Source organism: Nyctereutes procyonoides, unplaced genomic scaffold, assembly GCF_905146905.1.
Source record: "Nyctereutes procyonoides isolate TBG_1078 unplaced genomic scaffold, NYPRO_anot_genome, whole genome shotgun sequence".
Taxonomy (NCBI): Eukaryota; Metazoa; Chordata; class Mammalia; order Carnivora; family Canidae; genus Nyctereutes; species Nyctereutes procyonoides.
The window spans coordinates 20,933,683-20,947,413 of NW_026575135.1; the positions used below are offsets into that span (position 1 = coordinate 20,933,683).

The 13,731-nt window shown below is 38.8% G+C and overlaps 1 protein-coding gene across 5 annotated transcripts in view; it reads right to left on the minus strand.

Annotated features, from left to right (window-relative positions):
* The window catches only part of ZCCHC7 (zinc finger CCHC-type containing 7), a 250,103-nt gene extending 236,616 nt beyond the window's left edge, over positions 1-13,487 (minus strand). The window contains exons 1-3 of one of the 5 annotated variants that reach the window (XM_055302445.1): positions 13,375-13,487; positions 12,812-13,032; positions 7,235-7,865 (exon numbers count right to left, since the gene is read on the minus strand). In XM_055302445.1, the coding sequence (XP_055158420.1) occupies positions 7,235-7,844 (610 nt within the window). In that variant the 5' untranslated portion in view covers positions 7,845-7,865; positions 12,812-13,032; positions 13,375-13,487. Of the gene's footprint in view, positions 1-7,234; positions 7,866-12,378; positions 13,033-13,370 lie in introns of all 5 variants that reach the window. The other 4 variants (XM_055302443.1, XM_055302447.1, XM_055302444.1 and 1 more) reach the window with 4 other exon arrangements.
* Between the last annotated feature and the right edge of the window lie 244 nt (positions 13,488-13,731).

Below are 13,731 nucleotides of genomic sequence, written 5' to 3' on the forward strand. Positions count from 1 at the left end.
GGATAGTATACTACTGTCTAAGAAGGAGGAGAAAGAATACAAAGATATATACATATTTGCTTACATTTTTTTTAATATAAAAACAAACCATCAACTTTCTCTGGACAATTATCCGTAAGGGGAATGGCAAGAATAGGGTGAAGACTAGACAGAAAGTAGACTTCTCTGAATATATTTTACCTTGTCTTGTTGAACTTATAAACATTTTACATAATTACAAAACAAATTAAATTTTTAAAAGGCAATACTGAAAAATAAGCATATCCAAAGCAAAATGAAACCAGTAATCCATTCATGTATCTAGTTTATAGCATAATCACAGGGAAAGAAACCTGAATTTAATCAAGCTTTCAGCTTTCACTACCAAGTCACATGAAACACAGAGAACAGAGGATTATGTTAAAAAAATACCACAAAATTCAGACTATAGGACAACCAATCCAGTTAATACAACACATAAATTACAAGGAAGAAAAAAAAATAAAGAAATAAAGATGAATCTATAGATAAAAGGACACTTAGGTTATCAATCAATTATAATAAATGGATCTGATTCAAATAAACTGTAAGAAAAAAAAAATGAAGAGCCAGGATAGTAAGTCTGCATGCTGACTGGGTTGTTTATTGTTTTTTAATGTAAGTTCCACACCCAGCATGGAGCCCAATGTGGGCCTTGAATTCACAACCCTGAGATCAAGACCTGAGGTAAGATCAAGGGTCAGATACTTAACTTACTGCCACCCAGGCACTCCTGACAGGCTATTTAATAATTAAAAAATTATTGGTAATTTGTTTAGTATGATAAGGATATGATTATGTTTCTTAAGAACTTTTACCTTTTTTAAAAAAATCTTTTATTTATTTATTCCTGAAAAACACAGAGAGAGATGGTGAGGCACAGGCAGAGGAACACAAAGAGCCCAATGTGGGACTTGATCCAGGTACTCCACGATCACACCCTGAGCCGAAGGCAGACCCTCAATTGCTGAGCCACCCAGGCGTCCCAATTTTTACCTTTCGTAAATACACACTAAAATATATATATATGAATGAATGAATGAAATGATATGCCTGTGATGTGCTTCAAAATAATACAGGGCATGCAGCCAAAATTGAGAAAAGACTAGTCATAAACTGGTTTATAAGACACTAAGTTCATTATAACATTCTATTTTTATATACTTTTTTAAGATTTTATTTATTTATTTGAGAGAGAGAGTATGAGCAGCAGGCAGAGGGAGAGTGAGAAGCAGGCTCCCAGCACCTGGGATCATGACCTGAGCCAGAGGACGCTTAACCAGCTGAACCACCCAGATGCCCCAATACTTTAAATTCTCCATAATAAAAAATTAACAAAAAGTTAATAATTACTCCTAGGGCTACTAATACTCCTTCCCTATGCAGGAAAATAAGTGGCTGATTATTCCTCTATCATTCCTAAAATACTTACTGTCTCTTCCCATCAGTTGGCTATCTTGTATAATAATCCTTCCCCAACCTGAGATCCTCCTTACAAATTAAGAAACACGCTGATTTCCTTTGGTGCATCTTTTTCTTCAACCAGGAGATCTACCTTCCTAATAAATGAGAATTGCAAGTCACTTGAACTGGAGATAAAAAAGGAAAGTAAAGGGTGAGAATTTCAAAAAGGAAAACAAATCAGTTTTATAAAGAAGGCACTGTTATATAAAGAAGCCTTAGGAAAGAGTAAAAGAAAGTGAAGGAAAAGAAGTCTAGATTTCAGAAATAAATTCCTATATCCCTCAGTAGAGAGAGCAGAAAGCCAGATACAACAGGCACAGAGGCCTATGTTTTGGCATGAATTTATTACAAGCAAAATCCTCTTCATAACACTGCATGAACTGAAGAAGGCTAGGCTGAGCAAGTTATGTAAGTATTACAGCTCCAAGGCCACAGAAGAACCTCAGGAAGCTAATCAAGAACTTCAAGTCCGGGGCACCTGGCTGGGCTCAGCCAATAAAGAATGTGACTCTTGATTTTGGAGTTGGGAGTCTGAGCCCCACACTGGTTGTAGAGATTACTTTAAAATAAAACCTTTTAGGGATCCCTGGGTGGTGCAGCGGTTTGGCGCCTGCCTTTGGCCCAGGGCGCGATCCTGGAGACCCGGGATCGAATCCCACATCAGGCTCCCGGGGAATGGAGCCTGCTTCTCCCTCTGCCTGTGTCTCTGCCCCCACCCCCCTCTCTGTGGCTATCATAAATTTAAAAATAAATAAATAAATAAAATAAAATAAAATAAAATAAAATAAAATAAAATAAAATAAAATAAAATAAAATAAAACCTTTTAAAAGGGGGGGGGCACACCTGGGAGGTTTAGTCATTCAGACGTCTGCTTTTGAGTCAGGTCATGATCTCAGGGTTCTGGGATCAATTAATATAGAAAACTAATATATATCAAGGAATTACTCAAAATATGATAGGGAGACTTCTGGGTATGGAAAAGACCTGCCCTCAAGGAGTCTGTAATCTCTTCTATCATACCAATATTTTAAGTATGCCATAGTTTAGAGGTTTGGGGAAGAGGAGCAGTATACCAAATAGCTACTGCTACTGTTTTAACAACCATCATTTCAAAAGTATATCAGAATTTCTACAAATTTCCACCAAGATGAAAAAATCTTCTCTGTAATGACTACTATATAAAACTGAACTCATACCTATTTATGAAAAGGATAATGGTTAGTGAGTAATAGTACACACAGATAAACATCAGTACAGAATATACTGCTTATTAACTGAAAAGAAATAGGATTATGACATTAGCTGATCAAGGAAATAAAACAGGAGATATATATTTGAATATCTGTCAGAACTTATAAGAGTCAAGCCAAGTTAATACACAAAATTACACACTTTCTTTAAATTTGGCTGGAACAGGGATCCCTGGGTGGCTCAGCAGTTTAGCGCCTGCCTTTGGCCCAGGGTGTGATCCTGGAGTCCCAGGATCAAGTCTCGCATCGGGCTCCCGGCATGGAGCCTGCTTCTCCCTCTGCCGGTGTCTCTCCCTCTCTCTCTCTATGTCTATCATGAATAAATAAAAAAATAAAATATCTTAAAATAGAAAGAAAGAAAAGAAAGAAAAGAAAGAAAGAAAGAAAGAAAGAAAGAAAGAAAGAAAGAAAGAAAGAAAGAAAGAAAGAAAGAAAGAGAGAGAGAGAGAGAGAGAAAGGAAGGAAGGAAGGAAGGAAGGAAGGAAGGAAGGAAGGAAGGAAGGAAGGAAGGAAGGAAATAAATAAATAAATAAGGCTGGAACAAAAAAACAAATCCTAGGAGCAAAGGGATAAATTTCAATATGGGTAAGAGGAATATACACTGAATGTTAAGGAGTCAAGAATTACTTGGAATTACTTAGGTCTTGCATCTAATTACTAACGTTACTATTACTAATGTTACTAATGTTGCAGAAAAGGTGTTACAAATGTATACACACAAACACACTAAACTTTAAGAGAATACATACCTATAAGAATCAGTTTCTTTAAAAACTCTAAGTGGAAGAAAAAATACAAGGTGAATCTGATGCAAAAAACAGCCATACTAGAGGCATCTGGGTGGCTCAGTTGGCTGAGTTTCCAACTCTTGATTTCGGCTCTGGTCGTGATTTCAGGGTCATGGGGTTGAGCCCTGAGTCCAGCTCTGCACTGGGCATGAAGCCTGCTTGAGATTCTCTCTCTCCCTCTCCTTCTGCCCCTCTCCACCTGCTCTCTCCCTCTCTCTCTAAAATAAAATAAAAGCTATACTAGAAATACATAAGCCAATATAAGCAACAAGTATAAAAAACGAAATACTAAGAGAAAAAACTATAATAATGAAGAGCATACTAGCACCTCAAAATAGAAATATGCAACATCACAAGTCATTGTTAAAAACAACGCAGTTAAATGGACCCCTCATACGTACATTACTGGTGAGAATGTATAATGGTGCAGCCATTGCAGAAAACAGTTTGGTGGTTCCTCAGAAAGTAAAACATAAAAATCCCAGCTATACTGGGGGCACCTGAGTGGCTTGGTCAGATGCGCAACAGACTCTTGGTTTTGGCTCAGGTCATGATCTTGGGATCATGGGATCGAGCCCCAAGACTTGAAAGCTCAGGGGGAGTCTGCCCTGCTCTCCCCCTCTCCTCCCCACTTTGGTCCTTCCCCCTACTCACATTCTAAAATAAATAAATAAATCTTCAAAAAAAGAAAGAAATCCCAGCTATTTATTCTTAGGTATATACCCAAAATAATACCCAATATAGATATTCAAACAATACTTACACATGAATGTCACAGTAGCACTATTCATAATAGCCAAAAGGTTGAAATAACCCAAATGTCCATCTATAGATGATTGGATAAACAAAATGTGGTATAACATCCAATGGAATATTATTCAGCCTTGAAAAGGAATGAAGTACTGATACATGCTACAATACATATACACCTCTAAAACATTATGCTAAAAAAGAAGCCAGACACAAAGGTCACATATTACATGATTCTATTTACATGAAATATCCAGAATAGGTAAATGCATAGATACAGAAAGCAGATTAGTAGTTGCCAGGGTCTGAGAGAAGAAGGAATAAAGAGTTCTATGGGTGCAGGGTTTCCTCTGGATATACCAAAAATGTTTTAGAACTAGATAGATCTGACAGTTCCATAACACTGTAAATATACTAAATGCCACTAAACTGAGCACTTTAAAATGGTCAACTTTGTGTTATATTAATTTCACCTCAATAAAAATAAACACAAATATCCTCTTCCAAAAGTACAGTTCAAGAACAAGCACGTTTATTGTCTTCTTATAACACAAAAACACTATAACTGTTTGCCAGATTTCTTGATATACCTAATTACCAACCTTCTCTTCTTCACTCCGATAAAACATACCTGACTAAATCTATCATTCCCTTCCTTTTAGAATCCTCACTTTCATATGGCTCAGGTCCTCTTTACCTCATTTTCATGACCCCTCATTAATCTCTTTCATTTTGCCCTGAGAAACCCTCGTTCTACCGTGAACCACTTCGCAGTCAACCTGCTCCTCTTTCTGCAGAAAAATAATCTTTCATTTCAATGTATCAAACCTTTCAGTATATTAAATCTGAAATGACAATAAGACAACCAAATGGAAAAATCAGTGAGGTAGACAAGGGAAACCTGAGTTCAAGAAGAGTGACTCCTCCTCATGAACACACTGGTGTCTGATGAAACTAGGTGTGATGTCAGGAGAAGGCAATTTAGAGAAAGACTGGGCGACATGCTTTTGATCTGCTGGACCTTCTCTAACCGTATGTATCACCCTGGATCATTTGGTTTCCATAATCTTCCTCCAGATTGCCAAGTATTATGGGGAAAAAGTTATGAAATCCTTCAAAGTAAATTCACTACAAGGTCACCTTGTTTCAATTTTGACTGAATACTACTTCTAAGTAATCCTTTTATTTTCTTATTGATTTGCTGGCACAGTGATTTCCCAACTGTGAGCCTTAGACCCCTGGGGAACTACAAGATTAGTGACCACAATGGGTGCCCAGAAGCATGCATTATAAGACATATACACACATACGTATTATTATTTTTCAAATGTGCAGATGTTGTGGTTAATAAAATACCATCATGTGAAAGAATACTAAAATAGTAGCTAATATGCATTTCTCAATTAACAAATATTAGAAATATAACTACAGTCATGGGGGACCCACAAATTGCTGTGAAGTTAAAAAAAGTTGTCATCTTCAAATTCCTGGGAACCACTAAGAGTATTCCCGTTAGCACTTAAACACACTTTCCACATGCTAAGCTTCTAAGTATCCCCTGCGCACTTCCACTCCTAATTTTGCTTTCATTTTCCCAAGAAAATCAAACACATCCTCATATATTCCCTCATCCTCAATCCATCTAAATTTATTCTTTCTTCTCTATCTCTATAAATATCTGAGAATTTAGAAGTTAATGGAGTGTCTCTTCCTAACTTTTAAGACAAATTCAGATATACACACCCGATCCCCTCTACTTAGCCCACTATCCCAATCCATCCAACAGGTTTAATCTCTCCTTCTTCAAAAGTTTTCCCCTCTACCTAAAAACATTATCAGATCTACCTTATTCTACTAAAACTTTCCTTTATTCCACTTCATGTTCTAGCTACTACTCCATTTCTTTCCTTCTTTTTGCTGCCAACTTCTCAGGACTGACCTATGAAAGACTGAGCCAGCCACTTGTTTCTGTATAGGTTTTGTTGAAAGAGCCACCCCATTTCTTTAGATATTGTGGATGCTTTCAAAGTTAAGTAGTTAGGAAATCCTACGATCTGGAAACTTAAAGTTTGTATCCTAAAAAAAAAATGTCTGTCAATCAATGGGGTTCCAAAGCATGACCTATATATTCAATGTCATCATTTCCTCTGAGAATAGGTAGGTAATACAAAAGGTTTTGGAGCACAGTAAAGGACCATGAGTAAAAGGGCATTTCAAGACTATTAGTTTAACAACAGTGCGCAGGGAAGATATAAAAGATCATTTAGAAAACTACTGCAAGAAACCAGGCATTAGGCATACAGGGAGAAGAACAAAAGGGACTTTTTAAAGAAATAAGCACCAAGACTATGTGACAAAGAAGACAAAGTTTGCACCAAAATTTCAGTCCTTGATGATGTGGTTCTAAGAATGTGCATTTCCTCCTATAGTTTACTGTAGACTTATAGCTCTTCAGACTCTCCTATCTTAGGGACTGTGGAGTTCCTAAAATCTCAATTTTAATTCCATATCCTCAGTTATCAGGCATTTCCCACATCGCTACCAGGCTAACTCGGGGGTAAGCAAATCACTTAGGAAGAGGTGGTCCCGACAGACTTGGCCAAATGAAAGCACAGGACCAATGTCAGAGATGAATGGAGTACTCACCTGTGGTACCAAGCAGAGAGAGAGGGGACTAAGATTTCAGGTCCAGAACTGGCTCTAGCCAAACAGGAAGAAGCAGCTATGAATTTGTTTAGAGTAGAAGCAGAGTGTCTTTGATATTCTGACATACTCTTTCTGATGTTCAAACAGACCACCATTAGAGTAGCCACTGGTAAAAGTCTCATGAGAAACAAGCCAAAAAACAAGACCGAAAGGTGAGGAATTAAATGGAGCAGACCCTATTGGTCTTTTCTCTAGGAAAAGCAGTCTTCCTTATTAAAGATGGTACAACTTTTCAAAATGGTCAATATGATACTAACCTTCATTTACAGAGTTTTCACATCCCACAAGATTGAGAAGGATATCATCATCTTTATCATCAACTTCACATCCCAGCAGCATCCAGTTTTCCACATTATCACTTTCTGAAATGGTGCTCTCTTCCTCTTCACTTGAACTGACCTCTATAATCATGACCTCTCGGATTGTACCTGGCATCTCTTCAGGTTTAGGCCGCTCAATATTCCTCTTGCATTTCTTATCACTCAACTTATTAGAAGGAAGAGATGCAGGAGGACTTTGGGTCTTTTCTTTTGCTTGGACTCTAAAATTCTTTCTTTTGCATCTGTAAATACTATCTTCATCAGACAAAGTGATGACCTCTGACCCATCTGACAGCTGGATGACCTCACTATCTGAAAGGATAATTAAGTTCTTCTGATTTGGTTTACTACTGGGTGATTCAGAATTCCCAGAGTTCTTCTCTTCATGTTCTTCCTCTCTAATGATATTTTCAAGATCTTGGGCATAATGAACTTGGCTGTAGAGCTGAAATTCCACCTCACTATCAACACTCAGTTCACTAGATGACTCTTCACGATAAAGGTCATCCTCATACGCTTCTATGGTCTCATAACCACCAAACATCATGGAAAGTCAGTAACCTTGATGCTGTAAAAGAGAAAATAATAAAAGAACATATTTTAACAGCTCAGATCATGCCTGTTTAATGCATAACAATATCACCTTAGAGCTAACTTCTGTGAAGACCATCACTGTTCTCAATGACATATTAAAATATCTTTTTCTCGGGGCAGCCCCGGTGGCTCAGCGGTTTAGCGCCGCCGACAGCTCAGGGTGTGATCCTAGAGACCCGGGATCGAGTCCCACGTCAGGCTCCCTGCATGGAGCCTGCTTCTCCCTCTGCCTGTGTCTCTGCCTCTCTCTCTCCTGTGTATTCTCATGAATAAATAAATAAATTCTTTAAAAAAAAAATAAATATCTTTTTCTCTTATAATACCTTTTTTTCAAGGATCTATAAATCCTGTTATGACTAATAATATCCACCTCTCCCAAATAAAAATTACTATCAACAAATTGAGTTATAGTTATTAATGGAAATATCTTATTTTGCAGGTATGCTAGAAAGGAAGAACAGGTTGATCCACTACCTCAGAGACCATTTTTTTCTCTAAAATGTTAAAAAATTACAAGAATAGTTTAAGTCATTCTTATTATTACATCCATTCTTCATCTCTTCCCTGGTTCTGGTTCTTCATTTCATCTTTTCAGGTATACAATCTCACATAGGAATATTACTTCAACTTTAAAAAAAAAAAAAAGATTTAGTTATTTGAGAGTAAGTGGGAGCAATAGGGAGAGAGAGTCTGAAGCAGACTCCCACTGAGCATGGAGCCAAACGTGGGGCTCAATCCCATGACCCTGAGATCATGAGCTGAGCCTAAATCAAGAGTTGGATGTGGGATGCCTGGGTGGCTCAGCAGTTGAGTGCCTGACTTCAGCCCAGGACGTGATCCTGGAGTCCCAGGATCGAGTCCCACATCGGGCTCCTTGTGCGGAGCCTGCTTCTCTCTCTGCCTATGTCTCTGCCTCTCTCTCTCTCTCATGAGTAAATAAATAAAATCTTTAAAAAAAAGAAAAAAAAAGAGTGGGATGTTTAACTGACTAAGCCACCCAGGCACCACAATATTACTTCAACTTTGACTAAATTCACTACAGGAAACAATCATCGTATTTACTGTTTCCGTGCAGATTTTTATTCTCAATTTAAAAATTAATCTCATGACCTTTTTTATCCTTGAATAAAAGAACACATAAAAATATCTGATAAAAAAAATATCTGATAAACCTTGGTTTACTTTTGTACTAGCAAAAAGATGTGTCTGAAAAACATACTAAGGACCTAAATAAAACTAAGGCAAAACTTCTAGCTATAGGAGCACTTTATTTTCCTATTGTGGGCATATTAAATCTTGCTCATCCTTCAACTCAGCTTAAACATCCCTTTTTCTGAGAAGCTTCCCTTGACTCACCGTACTAAATTAAGTGTCCCTTTTATAGGCTTCCATAGTACTTTACATTTCAAAACACCACAGTTCTAATTACTAATTCCATGTAAATCTCTCACAAAAACAGATCACAAACCCCAGGAGATCAGAAACTATATGCACTTTATTAAACAATAGATTCCCAAAGCCAAGCAGAGTAACTGGTATTTAGCAGGACTTCCATAAATGTCTGCTGAATTAATGAATAAATAAATAAATAAATAAATAAATAAATAAATAAACATTAATGAATGAGTTAAATAAATGAGCAACTGGAGTTGCTCTCCAGTCTTAATAAATCTAGTATGTGTCTAAATATGGACCTTATGGTGGGATGAATTTCACAGTTGTCTCCAACTATTCCAACTACTTTCATATCATCAACCAAAATACTACAAAGAAGACATTTCAATTTAGTACTGATCAAAATGAGAGCTCTGGAAAAATAATTGATGTTTGTTCAAAAATCAGGGACAATCTAAAGAACAATAACAATGACAATTTATTCTTTCCACTTCCTTTTTAGCTATAAAAATATAACTTAGAAACACCAGCTGTTCTTAAGTTTACCAATTCTCTCCCCAAAATGTCAGAGTGTTCTGATGGTAGTTTTGGTAATACAACCAGCTGACTCCAAGAACCAAATAAACAAGAGCCAAAATTGCACTACCATTATGCTGAAGGGGTTTTTTTTGTTAACAGAAATAAAGAAATAAACTTTCGTCATATACCTTAGTCTTTTATATCAGGTATGCCTCAATAAAGCTGAGAGTAAAAATGCTAATTAAGTTCTGAGTTAACAATACTGTATTGTATACTTGAAATCTGCTGTCTTAAAATGTTCTCACTGGGGGAAAAAAAAAGATGAATATATGAGGTGATGGATGTGTTAACTAATCTAAATGTGGTAGTCACTTCATATATCAAATCATGATGTTGTACACTTTAAACTTACACAATGGTATTTGTCAATTATATCTCGATGGGGGGGGAGAGAAACCAACTTTTAATGCCTTTTTCTTCTAAAAGCTACAATACACCTGTTCCCTTCTTGCAATGTCCTTTAAGTTGTTATGCTGTTGTCATACAAGTTAAATGTGGCTGTCTGAATGATAATGCTCATAGCATTTATCAGTTTATATTGAAATGTTAGCCTCAGAGGAATTCAAATAAAAGATGAATTCCTTCCTCTTTATTTAATAGGTAAATTAATTCTAAAAGAAGTCAAAGGAATTGTGCTTCCTTCAAAATCCTCACTGGATCCATACTGATAAAACATAAATAACATAATTCCAGTGCAGCACAGAAAAAAATTAAAAGCGCTAAATTACAGAGTTACATATTTGTACTACTCTTGGAGCCATCCCAAAGGAAAGGGATTAAGAGCCATGGCACACCTGTGAATGTATGCCAAAAATAAACTAAGAAATATAATAAAAACTGACTTTCTTGGGCCTAGGGGTTTATCTCTTTCCTTGAAATGTAGAAAAATGAATTTAACAATTTAGCCCCTATGGCCTTTAAGAGGATTTTGTACTTCTGTACTTGAAAATTGTGCTCAGCATAACTTGCTCTTTTCTTTACGTAGCTTATGTATGCCAGGGTTAAGGTTTGCCTGAGGCCATTTTGATTTTATGTTTATGTTACTACTTAATTACATTCAAATGCATTTAATTTTTTGAGTGTATACTCGCAGGACAAACATGAAATTAATATATATGTCTTGAACTAGAAGACTTTCTCAGCTTTTTAATCATTATACACAATTCTCAAGCATATTTAACTAGATGAGGTCCCCATGAGAGCCACAAAATTTTAAGTCTCACATAGACCTTTCTGATTATCTCACGAACTCCTCAATTTTCACATAAGGAAATTAAGGATCCAAAGAGATAAGGAAGCCTATCCAAGGTTATGCAGCTGATTAAGAACACAGGACAGATTCACATTACCCTGGTTCTCAGCCAAGTATTCACTAAGATTTTTTTTTTTAATTTGAAAATATTTTGAAAAAAAAAAAAAAAAACTTCCTTCAAAGCTATTATTTGCATTGGTTCTAACACCTTTACTTCAAAAATTTCTATTTCACTTCCTAGTGGAATATAGAAACTATGAAAGAGGCATTTTAATTGAAAAGAAAAGCATACATCTGAATTTGTCAGTTTCCTATCAAGAACCTTATCAAGTTGGTACTCAGAATATAGCAATCCCATGATAAAAAAAAAAAAAGATGGTTCCTATATAAGAACCTACAATACCAGATTGAGAATGAAATTTATCTATAAAATTAAAATGGCCTAACAAATATTAAACTGCAAAGCCTCTCACCATTCATAAGTGGGAGTAGCTTTTTCTCCTTCACTTAAAAATCTTAAACTATACAACTTACAGCTTATTTAGACTTTCCCATTTTACTATACTATTTTTAAAGCCAATACTTATGCTCTAATAGTCTACCAACTGGTCATTCCAGACCTTTTGCTTATGTTTCCTTTCAAAGAACTTTCAGCCTCAATGTTTCTTCTTGAGGACACAGGTATGTATCTCAACATTTACATCAAATGTATAGCTTAATTTTAAGTCCAATGCTCACTGGAAACTGATTAATAAGACAGCTGATTTTCAACTTTAAATTTTGGCATACTTAGTGAGCTCTCCTGACAGTGACACATTTGAAACACCACTGAGTCTAGTAATAAAAATCTCTGTCCGTTCTGGGGCAGCCCGGGTGGCTCAGCGGTTTAGCGCCGCCTTCAGCCCAGGGCGTGATCCTGGGAACCCGGGATCGAGTCCCACGTCGGGCTCCCTGCATGGAGCCTGCTTCTCCCTCTGCCGGTGTCTCTGCCTCTCCTCTCTCTGTGTGTCTCTCACGAATAAATAAGTAAAATCTTTAAATTAAAACAAAATCTTTGTCAGATCTTCACTATGAAGCGAATCTGACTGTGGTAGAGAACCCTAACCTGTGAAACACCACTCAAAAAAAAAAAAAAAAAAAAGGAAGCCAAGATATCGGTGGGAGAAAATTATGCTAAATTTATTCAGACAAGTCCAGCTATTCTTGGTATACATAATCTTTGATGACAACGAATCCTATCTTAAAACAACACTTCCTTCACCTTTCTTAGCCCCTTCTTCCTTTTCCTGCAGGGCACCTTAGCCTTGTGGCCACTTTATCCTCTTCACTTCACCCCTTCCAGAGTTCGCTCCCTCCTCTGATTATGGAAAACAGCAATCCTGAACTGTCTCCAAAGCGGGACGCTGTCCGGAATAGACACACAGCCCACCCACTTGGAAGTCTTTGCATCGGACAAACTATTCAAAAACACAAAGTCAAGAGCTTTGCATGGGACCTGAATCCCTCAACTGCACGCTGTCGTTGGGAAACAGGCTCTGAGAAGCTTAATTTATTCACTGAGCCCTAAGATCTCCTGTGATCTGAAACAGAGGTAGACTCAGCCTCAACAGGAGATTTCTGGGGTCCCCAGCGAGCCGGTGGAGCGGCGACTAGAGCAGAGGCCTGCGGATCCCCGGCCGGCGCTCCCACAGCACCTGCAGCTCTTCAAGTTGGAAGTTACCGGCGGGCTCACGGGAAGTGAGGGATAAAGCAAATCTTAGCGAACACAGTCCGAGTCTCCCTGTTTTACATGGGGGAAGGGGCACAGCTCCCTAAATTTTTCTGTCAGAGGCAGGAGTTGGGACCGTCTGGTCCTCACAGGCCGGGCTCCCTCAGAGCGGCAGGACCTCCGCGTTTAACGGGATGACCGGCTTCCCTGAAAAAAAAAAAGGTGGGGGGGACTAAGGGAGGGGAGGTTTAACAGGCAGAAACGCCCCCCCCCCCCACTGAGGCCAGGGGCGGCCAGAGCTTTCTGACCCGCGACCTCGCCCTTGGCGGGGTGAGGAGAAGCGAACACCCCAGCCGGCCAGCCGAGCCGCGTGAGGTAGAATACGACTGAGGGGCCACAGCTGCACCCAGCCCGGAGTTGGGGGCAGAGCCGGGACGCGGAGGCCGGCCAGTGCACTCGCGCTAGTTCCACACCCCAGCGGGAGCGACGGAGGGCGGGCAGGGGTCCCCCGGCCGCGGGCGGCTGGGGGTCCGTCACACACATACTCACTGCCGCGGCTGCGACCAGGAAGCACCAACCAGGAACCAAAACGCGTAGAGGGACGGGGAGGGGCGAGGACAAATGAGGTAAGGAGACCTCGTCCGCGCGGACCCGGGAGGAGGGAAGGCACTTCCGGGGAAAACACAGCTCCCGGGAGTCTTCTTCCGTCCCCGCCCACCCCGCGGGCCCTCTGTGCGCGTGCGTAATAATTGTTAACCCTTTCTCTTCCTCGCTGACTACCTCCTGGTTTGCCTTCTTTGCTTTGCTCCTTCGCCTTCATGACTTCTTTCAAAGATACGTAGGCTGCAGCTGTAATGGGGAGCACTTGGTTTGGATCACTTGCACGCAGGAGATGCTAGTAAGTAG